This window comes from Trachypithecus francoisi, unplaced genomic scaffold (assembly GCF_009764315.1).
Source record: "Trachypithecus francoisi isolate TF-2019V2 unplaced genomic scaffold, Tfra_2.0 Lachesis_group8, whole genome shotgun sequence".
In the NCBI taxonomy this organism is placed as follows: Eukaryota; Metazoa; Chordata; class Mammalia; order Primates; family Cercopithecidae; genus Trachypithecus; species Trachypithecus francoisi.
Genome location: NW_022681473.1, coordinates 102,515,697 through 102,536,025, shown reverse-complemented (window position 1 = coordinate 102,536,025; position 20,329 = coordinate 102,515,697). Strand labels below are relative to the sequence as shown.

Genomic DNA, 20,329 nt, shown 5'->3' with positions numbered 1-20,329 from the left:
CCCACCAGCATAGCATGAGAATTCTGGTTTCTCCACATTTTTGATAACACTTGTTATTATCTGTATTTTTTATTGTAGCCACATTGTAGTGGGTGTGAAGCAGTATCTCACTGTGGTTTTGGTTTGCATCTACCTGATGGTGAATGCAGTTGAGCATCTTTTTCATGTGCTCATTGGCTATTTGTCTATCTTTGGAGACACATCTGTTCAAAACCTTTGCCCATTATTTAATTTGATTATTTGTTTATGTTTTTTGAATTGTAAGACTTCTTTCTATTTCTAGCTATAAGTTCCTCATCAAATACATGATTTGCAAATATATTCTCATCCTCCAAAGGACTCTTAGCACATGCAGAATAAAACCCAGATCTTTTACCAGGGCTGAGAGACTTGCCAGATCCTGTCCTCATCCCTCACCACTCTCTACACATCACTCCCAGCTCTCTGGCCACCACTGCTCTGCATGCGGGTCCTTAAACCTGTCAGACTTGACCCAGCCTCGGGGCTTCTGTAAGTGCTCCCTTTGCTTAGATATTCTTCCCAGAAAATTTCTGAGTGGCTTACTCCTTCTCTTTTTAAGACTCTGCCCAGATACCACCTTCTTGGAGACGCCTTCCCTAACCATTTTATCTACAACATTTCTCCCTAAATATCCATGATATTTCTTCTCTCCCTATTATTCTCTACTCCTTATCCTTTTCTTAGTAGCACTTAGTATGTCTCAGCAGACATGATATCGTACACTTATTTGCTGATTCTGTCTCCCAGCTAGAAGCTCAGTTCCATGAGGGGCAGGAATGTCGTCTGTCTCATGCACTACTACATCTTAAATGCCTAAACAGTGCCAGGCACATTGTAGAAACTCAATAAATATCTACTACATTAAATATACCTACTACTACTTATTGAGTGCTTACTATGAGCCAAACACGCCATGAAATACTTCAAATAAAATACCTTATTTCATCCCCACAACAACCCTAATGCTAGGAGGTAGACACTAATATTACTCCACTTTTCTAGCAGATGAGAAATCTATATTTAGAGAGTTTAAATAATTTATCCATGGCCCCACAAATAGGAAGTGGCAGTCAGGATGAAACTCATGCAGTCTCAGCTCTGAACTATATGGCTCTACCACACGTGTCCCCATTACCAACTCCAGCAAGTCACTTTCCCTCCTTTCAGCCTCAGTTTCCTCATCTGTGACGTAAGAGTAGCCTCCGACCTTACCTTACAGTGTTACTGAGAGATTGGCCAGGTGGGATCACGTAAAGCAGTGGTCCCCAACCTTTTTGGCACCAGGGATCAGTTTTATGGAAGACAACTTTTTCACATACGGCAGGGTACAGGAGGGTGTTCCTGGGATGATTTAAGCACATTACATTTATTGTGTACTTTATTTCTATTATTACATTATAATATATAATGAACTAATTATACAACTCACCATAATGTAGAATTAGTGGGAGCCCTGAGCTCCTGCAACTAGATGGTCCCATTTGGGGGTGACGAGAGACAGTGACAGATCATCAGGCATTAGATTCTCATAAGGAGCACACAACCTAGACCCCTTGCGTGCACAGTTCACAGTAGAGTTTGTGCTCCTATGAGAATCTAATGCTGCTGCTGCTGCTGCTCTGACGCGAGGAGGAGCTCAGGTGGTAACGCGAGCAATGAGGAGCAGCTGTAAATACAGATGAAGTTTCACTTGCTCGCCCACTGCTCGCCTCTTGCCATGCAGCCTGGTTGCTAACAGACCACCACGGACACCAGTCCATGATCCCGGAGTTGGGGATCCCTGACGTAAAGCCCTGAGAACAGTGCCTGCCTCACTGTGAGTGTTAAGTATGAGCTGCTGTGACGATCTGGTGACAACTCTGATCACAATGATCAGATGACTTTGGTGCAGTGAAATCAATCCCCTTGAAATCAAATAAAGCTCTATCATGTAAGTTAGTATTGTTCAAATGCATCCTGTGTACAGACTGATTTTAGACAATGTCTCAGCTCTCGCAGAGGGAGGACCAGCCCACCATGGCCACAAGAGGGTTTCAGTCTCATCAGATGGGTGTGACAGATTTCCTGACCAAAGGAAGAAGATGTTTTGGTAACATCACAGACTAAGGCCTCAACAAGAGCGTACTAGATACCTACAAGAAAATGGGGTCTCAGTGGCTGCTCAGAGACAGATCCTGGCCTAATCTAGGACAGTCATTCTCATGGGGCCATGTCATAATTGTAAACTTCTGCTGGGCCAGCCACACAGCCAAGGGTAACTGAACATGGCAGAAGCCCACCGTACTCACAGCTCCCCCAGGAAATTACTGGATGTTACATTTGCTAAAAAGAGGTTGCCCCCCAGACAGTTCATGTCCATGTGCTACCAACACTGTGGAAAACCTGGAGAATAGGAATCCAAGTCAACTCACCAGTATGGGTCTGCCTGTGCGTCTCCAGGGCATCCTCCTTCGAAAACTGTGCACCGCACTGATCACAGACAAAGGCTTTGGCACCCGCTGAAAGAAAGGAGAGGCAGTTACCACTAGAACAATAGTCCATTGGTGAGGGGGGAGGTCCTGGGCCACAACTGTGCAGGTGGACACTAGGGGAGGGGACTGGACACCTGCGAAAATCCTGAGTGAGGGATCATCCACAGTTCAGACCCTCCTCTAAGAGGTGAACATTCACCCAACTGAGTTCCAAATGCCCTTGTCTAGGGCTCTTCCAGAGAGAAGGAGAAACAAAATCAGAATAACCAAGATAAACAGAAATGGGCTCCAAGTTAGATACCTCAAGAAGAAGGAGGATCTGAAGACCTACCTCCAGGTGATGGGAGGACAGGAGAAAAATGATACCAACGCAGGGAAATGTGTCCTGTCGCCTAAACTATACTTTATGGGAAGGTAAGAATTGCTGACATACCTCTACCTGGATGAACACAGGGACCTCTGACTCAGTGTGTCCAAAACTAAACCCACCGTCTACCCCCAACTGCTGCCTGCATCTGACCATTTAAAACCCCTGAATGACTCCCCAGTGCCTGGAGAACAAGGTTCAAACTCCTTACTGTGACTCACAAAGCACTTCTCGGTATGCTCCTCTTTCCTGCTTCGTCTCTCACACCTCACTCTTGCTCTCTTTTCTCCAGCTACACTGAACCACGAGGGCTCCCTGGAGGAACCATATTCTTCCTCATTGCTAGGCCTGAGCACATTCTTCTGCATGTCCTCTGCCTCTGACATTCTCCCACGCTTCCCTGGCTGCTATGGTGCGGTTGGAGGTCCTATTCATCATTCATGCATCAACTTCAATACCCGGGCCCCCATGTGTAGGTGAGGCAAGGCTCCTTTATGCTCCAATAGCACCTGGTATGTTCCAGTTCTTGGCCCTTGCTGTGCTCCATTCCAAATGCCCGTGGCCCTGTCTTTCTCTCTCACCACATGGTAAGTTCCCTGGCGGAGGGACCATGTCATCTTGTGCACAGCTGCATCTGCCTGACACACAGTGGAAACCTATTACTATACATATTTGTGGAATAAATAAGATTAATTCAGTGCAACTCAATTTAATAAACTTTCTCAGAACTGTCATTTAGAAGGCTTAAAGTGATAATGCCACCATGTCAAGATGAAACAGTACTTTTTATCATTGGCTAATAGTCTTCATGGCTCTACTATATTATCTGATCCAGGGGTTACCTGTCACAAGCCTTGGCATTTTTCCTTCAAGATGTCTCGTAGATGTACTCTTCCACGGCATTTGGTGCAGTGATTCCACTGCAGTCACCACCCCATTCAGGCCCTTGCACCGTCACACTCAGAACACTGTAAGACGTGAGGTGGTTTCCACACCACCAGCCACCCGCAATCTACTCAACACATGCAGGTTCCTCTACGGCCACTTGATTTCTCACACTCTCTTACTCAAGAAGATACAATGCCTCCCAATGTGTACTGACTCTAAATTCCTCTACTTGGCTTCAAGGCCTTCCATAACCTGTCCTGGTTAGCCACCCACCTCCATAGGTAAGCTGTCCTCACCAGCCCTCTCTGGGTACTGCTTGACCTTCCCAGAGTCGCTGTGCTTGAGCAATGCTCAGTCCTGTTCCTCCACCTGTTCCAATCCCACTCCATTTTCAAGGCCCGAGTTTTTGGACATCAAGCTCTCCAGCCCCTTTCTGCCCTTTCCAATCTGCCACTGCACTCTGTTCCTTTCAACACATCTTAGCACTTTGTTGTTGTCATTGTTTTTGAGATAGGATCTCTGTCTGTCACCCAGGCTGGAGTGCAGTGGTACAATCATAGCTTACAGCAGCCTCAACCTCCTGGGTTCAAGCGATCCTCCCACCTCAGCCTCCTGAGTAGCTGGGACTACAGGTGCACGCCACCATGCCTGACTAATTCCGTTTGTTTGTTTGTTTGTTTGTTGTTTTTTATTTAGAGATGAGATCTCACTGTGTTTCCCAGGTTGGTCTTGAGCTCCTGGGCTTAAGTGATCCTCCCACCTTGGTCTCCCAGAGTGCTGGGGGGTTCCAGGTGTGAGCCAGTGTGTCTGGTCATCTTCGCTCTTCTTTATATATGCCTGTGTTTTAGTTTTGTATTAGAGCCTCATACGAGCCAGAACTACTTTTTACACAAATTTGTAGCCCACACTGCTGTTTTCAAATCACACCTCAGATTTCCTGAGTCTTGACTATATACCAGGCATGATGCTAGATGCTTGATATGTATCATTCGTCCTAACAACCACCATTTATATAGTACATGCTATCATTATCCCCATGTAGCAGATGAGTACATTCAAGCCCAGAGAGGGTAAGCACTTTGCCCAACGCCACACAGTGGTTAACATAGTAAAGGTGAATTCAAACACAGGCAGCCTCATTTCAGAGCCTGATTTGAGAGTAATCCCCGTACCCTTCGGCCTCCCTAGGGTTCCATCGGCAAAGATGCTTTGTGGATAAGACTCCAGGGGTGGGGTCTGAGCTCCTATCTCTGAGTGAAAATTCAATTTACCTATTTTACACATCAGGGCTTTGGGGCTGGAAAAATGGCTCCACTACTTTTCTAGAAATTTGGAAACCTCTGCCTTGGAGAATCAGCACATACTGAAGGAATGTAACTCCAAATACAAGCTGTTCCAGCACAGACTTCAATACCAATAAATGCTTCTTGCAGTGAAGAATATGAGGACCCTAGAAGAAGTCTGGAATGTGGGGTCCTCTGGAGGTATCGACTTTCTCTGTCTCACTGACACCTATCTTCCCACTGATGAGCAGGATATACTCCAGCAGGTGCTCAATAAATGTGAGTAGACTGGCCAGATAAGTGGGTGACAAAGTACCCCAGGGAGGACATGAACTCGCTTTTCCTGAAAAGCTTTAAAAATAAATATTGTCATTTGCCTTAGGTGGCTGGGGTTGAATTTCACCTGGAGGCACGGAGAATCCCATGGTGACCTCTGGGTGTCCCTTCAAGCCACAGGGCACCCTCAGGCCAAGCACCTGATACACGGCTTAGAGAGCTTTGAAGAAAGAGCCAAGAAAACTTCTAGCCCCTAGTGATGGCAAAGCAGTGGTGACGTGTGTGAGCAAGGGTAGCAGCCAAGACTACCTTTCATCCATTCACACTGGAAATGCAGAAAGCACCTCCAAGAGCAGAGTGGGCCTGGATGGGAAAGCTGGGGCTGGACGAAGTCACAGCTCCCTCACAGTTAGAAACTGCCCCCAGTCCCAAATCATTAGCCATCAGTGATTTTCTGTGGATCTGTAAGGAATCTGATTTTAATTGTTACTTCTTCCTTGGGTTCTATCCGCTCTCACGGCTCCGTAAAGGAGAAAGGGGAAGCAAAGGCCGGAAGAGGGAAGCACTGGCTGGGAAGGGGAGGGCACCCTGTGGGCTCCCACACTGGAGCCCTGCAGTCGGCAAGGAGCCCACCATGCCACAGGCTTCCAAGGGATGTGGTCCGGAGGGTTCTTAGAAAACAGCCATCACTGTGGGCTGGAGAAGCTTCTCGCTTTAATGACTGAGAAGCAGAGAGAAAGGAAGGAGGCCAGGTAGGAAATAAAGGGCCGGATGTGTACCATCAGACAAGTGCAGAGGAAGATGAAGACAGATAAGCACACATGATCTAGTAAAAGCGGCTGCCTCGGCCCAAGCCTGACCACATCTGCTTGCCTTCAAAGTCCCACCACTCCACCCCCACCTCGCTGAAGTCACGACACTCAGCTGAGCGTGTGAAAGCCTCTGTCCTCACTGACTCTGGGCCAGGTCCCTCCTTACACGTGGATAACACAAATGTCAGCTCCCACTGCTAGCCCCCACTCGCAAAGCCCCAATACTCCCACGCCCACCCGGACAGGCTCTGACTTCCCCCAACTCTCCAGGGTGAGAGCAAAGACAGGCAGTTCCACGGACACGTGAGCGGAGCAGAGCGAGACAGACAAAATCCTCTCTCCCAAGGAGTCTTGTGCCTTTAAATTGTCTCTGTAATGGCTGGCTCAGAGGCAGAAATATTTGGCAGCCCTGAAATTAAAAGTGATAAATTTCCTCGCCAAGCTTTGATCGATAATAGAGGCCTCATCTGTTAATCAATAAGACAGTCTCTGCCTGTTTACTGTGCATATGTTGTTCACTGCTGCCTTCAGTATGATGTCAGGTTTGCATTCAAAGCAACTCAAGTGTGTATAAACCACATGGCTATTCCCAAAATGCATTACGGTGACATCATGCAGCCACTAATACATTTATAAAGCATCAATGGGAGGGGGTAAAGGAGGAGGGAAGAAGGTCATGCCAGCTGAACACAGCGGGTGTGCATGGACCTAGCAGCAGCATTTACACCCACAAAATTTTCTGGGGCTCAACCTGGAGTAGGGAGAACTCCAGGCACACAGCTCTGGGATGGCCATGACTTGCCATATCCTTCCTACACATGGGAGCTGGTTTTTGAATGTCCAGTAACTATATGCCAAGAGGTAGATTACAGGAAATAAACAAAAGAGACGAAATCCCTGCCCTCAGGGAGCTTATGTTCAAGAGGGGAGGGCGGATTTTTAAAGAGCAAGTAAATATAAAACAGGCCAGGTGGTGATAAGTGATAAAAAGAGAAATAAATTAAGTGAAGAGGGCCAGGCACAATGGCTCAGGCCTATAATCCCAGCACTTTGGGAGGCCGGGATGGGTAGATCACTTGAGCTCAGGAGTTCAAGACCAGCTTGGCCAACACGGTGCAACCCCATCTCCACTACAAATACAAAAACTGACCAGGCATGGTGGCTGATTTTAAATCCCAGCTACTCAGGAAGCTGAGGCAGGAGAAAAGCTTCAGCCCGGAAGGCAGAGGTTGCAGTGAGCTGAGATCACACCATTGCACTCCAGCCTGGGGAACAGGAGTGAAACCCTATCTCAAAACAACAACAACAACAACAACAAAGCATTAAGTGAAGATAAACAGAGAGTACCAGGGGCTGTTCTTTTACACAGGCTAGTCAGGGAGGCCCTAGCTGATGCACTGACATCTGCATACAGCAAGGCCACCACGTGACAACATCCACGCTAGGCAAGGGAAGAGGAGCAAGGAGGCCAGCTGCATGGGATGGACAGAGGTTGAGGTGGGAGACGCGGGGATGGGGGAAGTTAAGGGATAGATTGTGGGAAAGAAATTAAATAGCAGAGGAGAATAGTGGAAGATAAAGGGCGCTAGACCCTTGCTATCCATAGCAATCACAGATCCAAGCAAACCAAGGACAACAGCAGGATCTAGAGGTGCAGGCATGAGATCCCACGCCTAACCTGGCCACTCACAACTAGTCATCACACCTCGATGAACTGATTTCCCAATCTGTAAAATGGGCGTAAGCCTATCTGTCTGCCTCCCTGAGGCTGCCGTGAGGAGCAAACAAGATAATAGACATGAATGAATACGAAACTCCTTGCAGATCACAAAACACTCTGTGGACAGCACAGGTCCTTGGTACCATTTATACCTCAGGAGGCTGCACAGTGTGGTTACGAGCTCAACATTTAGGTCAGACAGATCAGAGGTCAAATCCCAGGCAAGCTAGTCGCCAGCTGTGACCCTCAGCAAGCTGCCAATCTCAGGGAGCCTGTCGCCTCAGCTGTAAAATGGAAACAGTAAGGAGAGGTCCCTCAGAGAGTTGCGACAAGCTGGGGAAAGTGCTCCACCCCACAGCTGGTGGACAGATATACAGAATCAGTAAGTCGCAGCTACCATTTATCTCCAGTCACTTTTCCTTTAAAGAAACAGCTCCCTTCATGCAATTAAAGTATGGCTGATTTTACTGGAATTGGATGTACAGTTATTTGGGGGCCATTTAGCTTGTGTAAAGTGAGTCTCACATTCATAAAGACATATGGCACCACACGTGCACATACATGAACACACACACACACCCCACCTTGTTCCTCTAATTTAAAGATGAGTGATTGTTTTGTTCAGGGGAGCAGAAAAATGTGCCATCGAACCAATATGTCCGTATCAGCAGCTATTCACCAACCTGGCTCTGAAATCTCCTCTGGATAAGCCCCTGGAGCCCCATTCAACTGTCCTGTATTTGGGGCTCTTTTCCATCTTCCCAGTGGACTGTAAGCTCTGTGAGAGCAGGTTCCCACCTGTCTTGGGCTTTACCATATCCCCGATGCCCTGCGCCATGCCTGGCACACAGTCTGTGCCTACTAAATGCTTGTTAAGCAAAGAAAGCCCTAGGCAGGTTCCTAGGTGCAGAACTCACCTGGGAAGGGCGCAATGGCCACTCAGGGCACTGCCAAGCTGTCTGTCCCCTAGGGGGTGGCAGAGTCCTTATTCTGCACACTCAGTTCTCTACTAACCCCTATTTAAAACTCAAGGACATGGTCTCTGGCTAGGTCTTAGGCAGCTGAGAGGAAAAGAAAGGAAAGGTTAGGAAGTGGGGCTGTCTGCTTCCTCTGGTGCGAGACCTCCCTCTCTCATCAGTGTGTCTGCTGCCAACCCAGTCCAATGCTCACTGTGGCAGCCAACAAACAAGCCTTCCCTCCACTACAGTCAGTGAGCCTCCTACCCCCAGGCAGTGATCTGCCGAGTGACTACTCCGTCCCCCAGGCTCTGAGTTTACCTGAGATTCCAGGTACCCAGCTGTGAAAGAGACAGGCAGACATCCTTGCCCCTGCCAGTCTCCCAGGGACCCTGCAGATGAGGGCTTCGGGATGTTCTAAGCACCGCCTTGCAAGGAGCTCCCTGATCATTTTGGGTTCTCCAGACCCCTACTCTTCTCCTCCTTTTTCCCTGACTTCCTGACACCTCCAGAAGGTTGGGGATAAAGGAAGGAGGAAGGTTCAAAGCTGGTTAAAGTTTGGTGGAAAGAGAGGACGCACATGCCAGAGGTGGGACTGAGGCCTCCGTGTGTGGGAGCAGCTCTCCCTCTGTGCCAAGGATCACCCCAACTCACAGGAATCAAAGTCGGGAACAGCCAGCAGGGTACTTTCAAAAATATAAAGCTTTCTCTAAAAGCCCAGGATCCCGATGACAATTAAAGCTGAAATCCAGTAGAAGCCATGACAAGCTCCCTGCAGCTGCCCCTCTCCAGACCCTTGACAAAGAGCCTCTCTCCCTACCTGCCCTAACCAGAAATGAGGCTGAGGAGGTCCCGGGCATCCAGGAAGGAAGCAGAAGACTTGGACTGCAATCAGATATGGGGTGGTGTCTCTCTGAAGGAAAGAAGGCAGAAGCCAATGAGTGAAGAAAAAAAAATCCAAATCCCTCCCTCTCCAAAACGTCTCCCACCCCCATGCTAATAATAAGAAGGGGGAAAAAAAGAACCACTGAAAAAACACCTAATGTTTGCCAGCATCTAATGCTGAGTGGTGTGTCCTTTTTTCAAAATTCCTTGAGATTTTAAAATAAACATCTTGAATGTTCTGATGAGATCTGCACGCCTGCTTACATAAGGAAGTACAGAGTGTACCAAAACAGCAGACCCAAAAAAAGCATAAGCTGTCAGAACAATGAGTACAGACGCGGGGCATTTTACAACAGGCCACGGTGTACAGTTTTATTTACAGTACCTCTTATCAGACAGAGAACAGCACACTGGCTGCCAATTCCAAAGGCCGGCACTGTGTGTTCTTTCCCTCAAGGAGATGTGTACTCCCGGAGAGGAGCTTGAAGGCTCTCTCTCTCTCTCTCTCGCGCTCTCTCACTCTTGCTCTTTCTCCTTTATCAACAAAACAAAAAGCTGATCCAGAACCAGAGTTTCTGGAAGGTACACAGACTCAGGAAAGAGGGAAAAGGGAAAGCAGGTGAACAAATGCTGGCTGAAAGGAAAACAACCAGCCCCATCAATCCGTCCAGGATATGGTTCAAGGGTAGCTGTGGTTGACGAGGCTGTGGGGAAAGGTCCTCAGAGCCCAGCCTCACTACAGGATGGGAGGGTGAATGAACTAATGATACAGGACCGAGAAAGACACCAGGAAAGTCTCCTGGGCTGAGCAACAGAAAAATGGGAGTCACCTGGGATTGAGGACAGGTGGTTTTCAGATCTCCAAAAGCCAGTGTCCTGCCAGTGACCTGGCAAATGACTGACACCTTATGTGTGGCTAAATATCCACTCTGCAAAAGAGGAAACCCTGGAATGGGTCAGGAGGAAATGCTGAGACATCTCTATGGCTGAGAGAACATTTCTTATCCTACCTAATAAATGTGATGCTACTAGGAAGCTGCATGGTGCCCTTGTCTCTTAACTGGGATCCTGGAGTCCCTCTCTCAAGTCGCACAGGGAGCACACGGTCTACCTTGTCCCTTATCCCTGCAACTCAGTTCTCAGCCAGAGTGGCTTGGAAAGCTCTTTTGTTACTCCTTTTAGCACCAGCAGGTAATCCAACAGGCTTAGAAACACTGACCACAGCCAGAACACACACATGCACTCAATATCAAGCTGCACAGGAAGGTAGTGAAGAGCACACTCTCTGGAATCAAACAAACTCTGGTTCAAGTCCCAGTTCTACCATGTCTAGCTACCACCCTGGAGATTGAATTATCTTTTCTGGGCCTGTTTCTTACCTAGAAAACTGGGCTCAAAGTGTTTATGCCACACTTTGAGGGATGATTAATGTAAATAATATATGTAAAGTGTTTAATACACTGTCTGGCATACAGTAACTGCCCAATAAATGCTGGTTGTCATTAACACCAACATCATCATTGACACGAGGAGATAAAATAACAGCAAGGTATAAGACACACACAAACGCCAAATGCATGCAAGAGATACATCACGCCATTTAAAATATTCTTACCTTTCCAGCCAAAACACACCAGTAAAGACGGGGTCAGATCAGTCTTCCCCAGGAGGAGATCAGGCCCCTACCATCAGCTGCCATCATCACTCATGGCCAATGTTTAATGGTATTATTACCCTCCTACTGCCTACCCAGAAGGGAACCAGAGAATGCAAACCAGTTTGAGATGATTTATGTTTTTAAAAATACATGAGTGAATTATTTTAAATAAAATGCAAGTAAGATAGTAAATTTGTTGTAGATTTTTAAAAAATACAGACCAGGTGCAGTAGCTTGTGCCTGCAACCCCAGCCTGGGTGACAGAGCCATACTCTGTCTCCAAAAAAAAAAATACAAATCTTCCTGAAGTCTAGGAGTAGTGACTCAGGGGTTCACCTTACCATTGCTTCTAATCTCTTTCTTCTCCTGGCAACTTCCATGACTGGGCAATCATGGTATGGTGGTGATCAGCACAAGGACACAAACTCTCTCTTACTACAGGAATGTCAGCCCCTGCTGTGATGAACCAGACTTCCTTCCAGACATGCCTTGCCAACTGAGAGATCTCTCAGAGGTTAATGGTCAGGCCCCTCATAATGAAGTTTCAGGCCGGGTGCAGTGGCTCATGCCTATAATCCCAACACCTTGGGAGGCTGAGGCAGGTGGATCATCTGAGGTCGGGAGTCCGAGACCAGCCTGACCAACATGGAGAAACCCCATCTCTACTAAAAACACGAAATTAGCCCGGCGTGGTGGTGCATGCCTGTAATCCCAGCTACTCAGGAGGTGGGGGCAGAAGAATCGCTTGAACCCTGGAGGCAGAGGTTGTGGTGAGCCAAGATCGCGCCATTGCCCTCCAGCCTGGCGACAGAGCAAGTCTCTGTCTCAAAAAAAAAGGGGGGGGGGAAATAAAAGAAGTCCCACAGCAGCTCAAAGCCAGAGACAGCTTTAGGGCTCTACTGCTCATTGATGGTATGGTACTAGCATCAACTTCACAGCCTCACTTCCCTCCTGAGAACGAAGCTATTCATCCTCACGTGACAGCTTAAACAAGAACCTGTATGAAGTACCTGGCATACAGCAGGTGCTCAAGTCACAGTAATTATCACGATTATGGAATAATTTCACTTCATCAAGCTGATGAGCTCCAGGAGGACAGACCCTGGCCACAGCCTACAGGGTATGCAGCCCACAGTATTTCCAGCCCCACAGCTCTGGGAGGAGGCCCACTCGCAATAAGTAAATGGCCTGTGTAAATGAGATACTACGTTCTCTGGGGTTCTCGTATAGATGATATTATGCTATTGGGAATGGGAGACAGGACCAGCCTTAGGTGAGGCAGGGTAGATAATTGGCTCAAGGAGGGTTCTGTTGGCCAGCACATCCAAGATTTTCCAAAGTACCAAAAGAAACTGACTTGGGGTCTTGACTGTCACTGCCTGAGCTGTGTAATGTAACCTCGATGAATCCTTTCATCTGTCCATCTTGAAATGACAAGTTTTAAACTGGGACCTCTCTAAGGGAGAAAAGATGAACAGGTGTTCATGAGAAGCTGAGCACTCATGGCAAAGAAAGTTAAACATGGCCGTACCCGAGATCTCAAATGCTTACAAGCCTTGGTGTTTGGAAGGTGCTGTTGAGACCAAATGAGGGCTGGGTTCCCGGGTTCAGCCAGCAGAATCCTTCTCAAGGTGAATACTCTGCTCTATCAGGCAGGTAAAGTGGAACAGAGAGTCCAGACATTGGGAGAATCATTAGCCAGAGTCAGGCTGGGCCAGTGCGGCTGTGCCAAAGACTGACCCGAGTTCCAGGGAACACCTGGGCTTTCAAGTGTTCATAACTTTGTTTTGTTTAAGAGAGAGAGCTTTGCAAGCTTGGCATTTGTGAGAGGCTGGATAATAAAGCCAGGGACATAAGAGTAAGGGTTTCTGCCATGATTTTATGGGACACCTCCGCAACTCCTAAACACCAACAATCACCCTCCTCCCAGGTCTCTACTTGGGGATTCTCAGGAGAGAAGTTCAGAATGAAAAGAGAAGTTTCTGCTGGTCCCCAGCAGCCCCAAACTCGGCCTGTGATCTGAGCCTTCGGTCTCCTCTTACCCTCATTTATTCTGCTCCTTTCTTCTGAAGCAACTTCAGAATGCTCCGTCACAGGCCCCCACCCTAAAGGTGGCATGGAGGATTTTACGCACATTCACACACACACACCCGTCTCCCCTGAGTAGGATTCACAATACTGGCTGGGAAATGGAAAAAAGAAAACTAAGACCCCTCCAGGGTTGGTGGCAAGGATCCAAGTGCCTACTCCACCCATTTCAAGCTGATACCTGGCCCCACCCCGGTCCCCCAGCATCTCCTGCCACTCCTGCCAACTGACTTTTCATTGGCGGTATTTTAAAGGGAATAGGAGGCAGTGTTCCTCAGCCTCGACGGTGTGCTGGACCTCCCTCACTTTCTCCAGGGTGGTTCCTGCCTCCCTCATTTCCCACTGACTGAAGAGAATGCTGAGTCCTCTCACAATGTTGAGATCTCCTTGGGATCTCGATATTGATAATTCCTTCACTGCTTGGTTCTCAGAATCCCCTGTCCTCTCCATTCTCCTAGCATCTCTCTCCAATGCCACTTGCAACTGTCTTTGTAGTGTGTATGTGTGTATTTTGTTTCTAAGACAGAACATCCTTAGGTAATATTTCAACAAATGAAAAGAAATAAAGCCTTTTAGAAGGCTCCAGATGCTGTCACAAGTGTGATAACCGTTGCACTCTTCAAGAAACCAATTGGCAGAGCTCTGCATACAAGTTATCTGCTGACAAGTGGCTGTGAGCTGTACAAGCTCTGCAGATGAGAGCATCTCTTCTCCTGGAAAAGTCCACAAGGAAGCAGTGCCATAGACCCTGAAGACATCCAGATCAAGCTGCAGGGAAGAGGCAGGGTTCAGTATGCATAGAAGGCTGTCTAAGCTGGGCCCTTGCTCCCATCACAGGCAGTTTAGTGGAGAACCTGGGTTTGATGTTGACAGAACTTAGATGTTAGCTCAGCTACCCACTAGCTAAATCAGGAGTGTTAGCAGCTAAACTCTCTGAGCCTTGGTTTCCTCACCTGTTAAAGAGATAATGATACATCCTTCCTACCCTAAAAGCAGGACTTCAAAGTTGCACAACAGCAGTGACACCACTCACTCAGAAGTGGGACTATAAGGTTGTTGGAAGGTTTAAATAAAATGATACACATGAAGGTGCCCAGCACAGAGTGTGGAGCTCAACAGACACACACCACCAATACCTTTACACCTTCCCTTCCAAGATCCTACAAAGGCTGCCCTGCAATGAGGAGTCACAATGCTGCTGCTGCCAGTGTTGACAGTAATCACAATAAAAATACTAATAACATGTGTTGCCCATTCATTATGATGCAAGCATTGTGCTAACTACTTTATATGCAATATGCCATTGAATTCTCCCAACGACTCTAAGATTACCCCCCATTTTATACATAAAATGTATACAAAAAAAATAAAAACTTTTCTTTTTTTTTTTTTTTTGTTGAGACAGAGTCTCATTCTGTTGCCCATGCTGGAGTGCAGTGGCGGGATTTTAGCTCACCACAACCTCCTCTCCCGGGTTCAAGTGATTCTCCTGCCTCAGTCTCCCAAGTAGCTGGGATTACAGGCACATGCCACCACACCCGGCTAATTGTTGTACTTTTAGTAGAGATGGAGTTTCACCATGTTAGCCAAGCTGGTCTCAAACTTCTGATCTCAGGTGATCCGCCTTGGCTTCCCAGAGTACTGGGATTACAGGCAGGAGCCACCATGCCTGGCCTTAAATGTGCAAACTGAGGTTTAAAAAGCTTACTTCTCTTGCCCAGGGTTTCATAGCTAGTAGCTTTAAAAAAAAAAAAAAAAAAACCCTCCATCAGGATGGCAGCATGGGAAGCCCACCTAACTCTCTTCTCCAAGTCCTTTGCCCATTAAGAACAATGCTCACCTCCTGGTCCAGGCATGAAACAACACTGTCTATCCGAGAAAGCCTGGGCTGGGAGCAACACAGGGTCTAGACCTGCCTCTGCTTAGATTTCAGTGTATTCTAAGATCCTGCTTTTCTTGGCTTGTTTCTCCATCTACCAAGTGGAAGTCATGTTCCTTGCCCCTCCCAGCACTTAAAGCTATTATAGAGAGGAATGAGCTCAAAGGTATGAAAACATGTAGGAAGGAAAAGGTATAACCCATCTTCTAGAGTGACTTATAATAAAACTCTAGACATATACCTCCATGCTTGACTCCCTTCTTAGGCATTCTCCTTTCGACTTCTAAGCAAGCAAGATGTTCTATCATAAAAAGACAATCAGTTGCATTCGCTGAAAGTAGAAAAATGGACTCTCACATTGATGAATGATAGCAAACGACAAAGACCGATGTAGACAAGGTTTCTTGGTTAACCTTCCGTTCACCAAAAAGTCCTTTGATGACATCTTCTCTGAGCACCCTAGTTAATCAAGGCTTTGCCGAGCAGATCCTCACTCTCAGCTGTAAAGGCCTCTGCTCTTCCCCATGTCCCTCTGCTTGTGCCCCTTATAGTCTGCCCTTTACTCACTGCCCAGATTGGACTCCTTCCCCCAGAAGAGCAGGTGGATTCAATTATCTTGGGGCTGAGTGCGTACATTTTAGAACCAGGCATCCCTCCTAGAGACTCCGGAGTTGTCAGTTACTTTAAATTCATTAATACACATATACAGGTACAGATGTGCTTCCACTGTGCTTCCACTCTCGGCGAGAGCTGGGAAAGAGGCCCCACCACCTGACCCATCCGTCACAACACCCACCATCCCCATCTCAGACACGGAGCCCCAGAGACTGCCACCCTCCCTTCCCCTTCCCCGGGCCCCTCAGTGGCACCTCGAGGCTGCCAGTCTCTCCAGGCCTGCTGTGGCTTTTAGAAAACAGAGCATGTCTATTTTTAGCCCTTCTCAGCCTAATAATACTCCCCAACACCCATTCAGCTTAATCACTTTATTGAGGACAAGAAGCGGGCTCTCTAGCCCGGGTGCTTCTGATGTTAGGAAGTAGTAAAATGTTCAAACTGGTTAAAAATGACACTCATTGGCTTGCCTTTGGTGTTTCTGAAACCTTAATTGTGGCTCAGGCTGTGGATCTAAAGAGCCTTGCAGGTTTCAGAGTCTGGCTTCCTTACCCCCTGCACCATAATTGAGGTGTTACATTACAACGACGGCACTGACATTTGCAGGCTCAAAATTCAGAAGCCTTAAAATGCCACACTTTTCAAAACAGAAATATTGCCTGCCACACTTAATGCCCATTCTAAGTATGAACCACCTCCCTGCCGGAAAAAAACCAAAGCAAAACAAAACAAAATTCGTCTTTTCTGGCTGCCCCCATGCCAAAGGCCCAGGTGGGAAACTATTTGCCATATTAAGCCCATAGTTGCTTGAAAACAGAAATGTTTGTTTGGTGTAATTAGAAGACCTGCAAGTTCGGTGTGTGCAGAAAATAGACTGTTGGCAGCTCTTCCGCGCGCACCTTTGAGACCGTGACTTCCAAAGCTTCGGGGTGAGCATCTGCAAGCGTGCAATCTGTACCACGTGAGCCATGGGCTGCGAGAAGTGGGCAGCCTGGAAAGGGGATGGAAACAACTTTGCCTCAGACCAGGGGCTTCAGGGTCAAGCGGCCCTGGGGTCACAGCACAGCTCTGTCTCTTACTTGCTAGGTGACCTTAGGCGAGTAAACTCAGTCTCCTCATCTGTAAAATGGACATCCTAACAATACCAACTTGAAATGGGTCTTGTGAGGCTCAAATGAGATGATGAAGTAAAGCAATCTGGCACGGTACCTGGCACCTGTAGGCCTCCAGGAAATGTTAGCTGCCACTGTCATTATCTTTGGTTTCCTCCTTTCTACCATGGGCTCCTTCTAAGACAAAGTGTTTAGTTTTTGTCTCTTCTGCCTTGCCCAGGACAAAAAGGACATCTGGGCACTAGAATGGCTAACCATGGCCAGCTGCGTGCGGTCGCGGGACATTCTCGGACATGCAGTAGGGAACTCCCATGGACTTGGAGTGGGTAGATGGAGCTGGAACCAAAGCAGGAGCATTGAGGGGATGACTTCTCAGGTCCCATTCAGCTAAGCGAGTAAAGGTCACATCCAAGGCCTGGAAATTCACCTGGACCAGGCTCTTCCACATTCCTGGGCAGCTTCCCCTGCTGCTCCTGTCTCTCTTTCCTTCCTTCTCAGGCAGGGTGCTTCGAAGCACCTTCATAAACGTCCTGCTCTTCAGCAGGCAGAGGCGGAATGCCTCATTAACTTTCCTAGCTAATTTTACAATTTAACCAAACACCACATTCCTGCTTCGATTCAGCCAGCCTCTGACTGTGACAAACTTTTATAATGTTGAGATGGAGGAAGGAAGCAGAGAGTCCATGCCAGAGACTGAAGATGAAGTTCCGAAAACTAAAGTGGGAGACGGAGAGTAGGAAAAAAAAATAGCTCTATGAGCTCTAGGTATGCCCCCAGAGCAGAATTCCAGGCTGTGCAGGGCTGAGCAGTAGGGAAGAAAGCCATGCCGGCCTTGTGGTGTCAGAAAGATGGAGTGCTCCCGTGACAATGACTCTTCCTGTCACCTCGGGGGGGCGGGGGCTATATTGGGAAGCACAGTGACATGCTGTCCTCTGAGGGGCACGATTCAATCCTAATGGGCAGCAGGCCAGAGGTGAGGCAGGCCACCCAGAGGACGTGTTCAGCTTGGCAAGGGCCCAGCTTTGCAGGGCCCCTTCCAAAGGGTACTGAAAGGCCCTTCCCAGCCCACTGAGCCGGCTCCCAGCTCCCGATGGAGATTCTGGCGGGGGGTGGAGTTCGGTGGGAGACTGCATGTCTAGGAATGTTTCCCCATCAAGAATCCCATGGGCTAGAAAAGATCCCCAGGGTAGTCATCACAGTCCTACACACGCTGGTCCACGCTTTGCTCGGCCGGGACAGACAGGACCTCATTAGAGACAGAGAGTATCATTCGGCCTCATTATCTATAATCAGACCCTGCTCTCGGTGGACAGATAAGTAATGAAGACAGTGCACCGTGATTCTCTCTACTCCCAGTTCAGCTTCAAAGGCTGCACCTGTCCCTCTCGAGCCTGTACTCCAGAGCGTCTGACTCCAGACCCCAAATCTCAATGAATCCAAAACTGGCCCCCCAGCAGTGCTCTCTCAGATGTGCTGTATTATGTCCATTAGGCCCCAGTGAAGGCACTGGGAGATCTGGGACATTCAGGCAAGATAGTGGCCTCCCAAAATATCTAGTCTCTGGGCCTTTATCCTGGGTTCATATTAGCAAAGGCAACTGAGGAAGTAAGACTCCAGCAAATCCAAAGTTTCAGAGAGTTCTGTCTTTACCCGGAGTTACCTTGTTACTGAAAACGACTGTGGCCTTGCATAATTACTCCAACAAAAATGCAGCCGCCAATGAGCTCCCTGTGCTCAATTAGCTTATAATAGTCAGTGAGAGAGCTGCTGAGGTTTAATCCAACTACCCCAGAAGACTTTTTATCCCAACTACCTAATGAAAAGTTTAGAATTTGCTTTTTTTTTTTTTTTTCCCTTGTCCCAGGCAAGTGAAAGAATTCCAATCAAAATGGGACTGGTTTGGGGGAAGGAGGAGGGAGTGCGTTAACTACTGGGGAAAAGTCTGGAAGAGATGTCTTTGTCAGGTTGAATCCTGGAGAGAGCCAACAAAAGGAGCCCCTGACTACAGAGGCATCCGCCCCTCTCTCCCACTGGCTTCCATCTATGCGGTGAACAAGCACAGTCTTCACTAAAGGCATACACAGGGGCTTTACCCATGTGGACTGAGGAGGTGGGCCGGAGCACATCCTGAGACGGTCCTCGGACACTTCCTCCATTTGCCCTCCAGGGTGACCAACTCTGTCCTCAGCCTCACCCAGAGGCAGCCTTCTGATCTGTCTTCTCAACCTAGGCTTTGTGGGGTTCTAGGTACTCATAACATAATTTTTTAGTCCATCAAGTCCTATATGAGAAATTTACAATCTTCTGGGTCTGCACCCAATGTTAAGCCTCGCTTTCACATGTGTGTTTGTTTCGTGGATGCCTCAACTTGGAGGGGCACCCTGAAGTGGCAGCTTTTCATCTTTAATGCAGTGTTTCTCAACCTCCAGGCCAAGGAGGCCCATAGCCATCTCAGGGATCGGAGGACTCCCAAGTGCAAGAAACTGGGCTCTAAGTCTCTGCTCGGTGGCTGGGGGCAGAGGAGGATGAGGAGGAAAGAGGTGCCTGCCTGGCTGGTTCCAACTCACGGAAGCTCTTGCTTCCTCTTGTCCAGAAAAGTACGCCCACTCCCACCACAGCACTCCTTCTGGATACTCTAGCAGCAAAGACCTCATCAAAATCCCATGAACCTCCTTCCCGAAGCTTTCCTCATCCCCCTGGTTCATAGGAACTTCTCCCTGCTCTAAATGCCTGCAGCGCTCAGCCTTTCCCCTTGTGGTCACAGTGAGCACACCCAGCCTTGCTCAACGCCTTCTCTTGCCAGAGGGCTTGTGTCACCCTCTCAGCCAGACCACCAGCTTCTTGCAGACAAGGACACTGGCTTCAACCTCTCTGTCCGCCCTGCCTAGCTTTGCACACCACTGGCCCTAGGTCCAGTTGCTAACTGATGAATGACTTCACAAACGATTTCCCACAAAAGAGGGCCACACGTGTGATCCAGAGTAGTCATCGAGGTTTCTCTGCTGCTCAGCCTTCACCATCTGGTTCCCATTTGGCTGATGTTTCGCTCCCCAGAGAAAGCTCCAGCATCCCCAGCATGTGCCTGGGGAAGATGAGGCTGTCAGAGAACGGACATAACCAGCCTCATGTTAAATGGTCCAGCTTCACTGGACACAATCTGAAAGGTCAGGGAGGCCACAACCTTCCTGACATGTCATACTCCAAGACGCCTGAAGTCTAAGGTGCTAGTAATAGCCCAAGTGGTCACAGCTCTCACATTTCTAGGCTGCAGCACAGGTCAGCTGCCCCTTTCACCCCACTCC

The 20,329-nt window shown here is 48.1% G+C and overlaps 1 protein-coding gene across 4 annotated transcripts in view; it reads right to left on the bottom strand.

Moving 5' to 3' along the window:
• The window catches only part of ZBTB16 (zinc finger and BTB domain containing 16), a 198,131-nt gene that overhangs the window by 66,977 nt on the left and 110,825 nt on the right, over positions 1 to 20,329 (bottom strand). For all 4 annotated transcript variants that reach the window (XM_033207560.1, XM_033207557.1, XM_033207559.1 and 1 more), the window contains exon 4: positions 2,433 to 2,519. In XM_033207560.1, the coding sequence (XP_033063451.1) occupies positions 2,433 to 2,519 (87 nt within the window). The remainder of the gene's footprint in view (positions 1 to 2,432; positions 2,520 to 20,329) is intronic.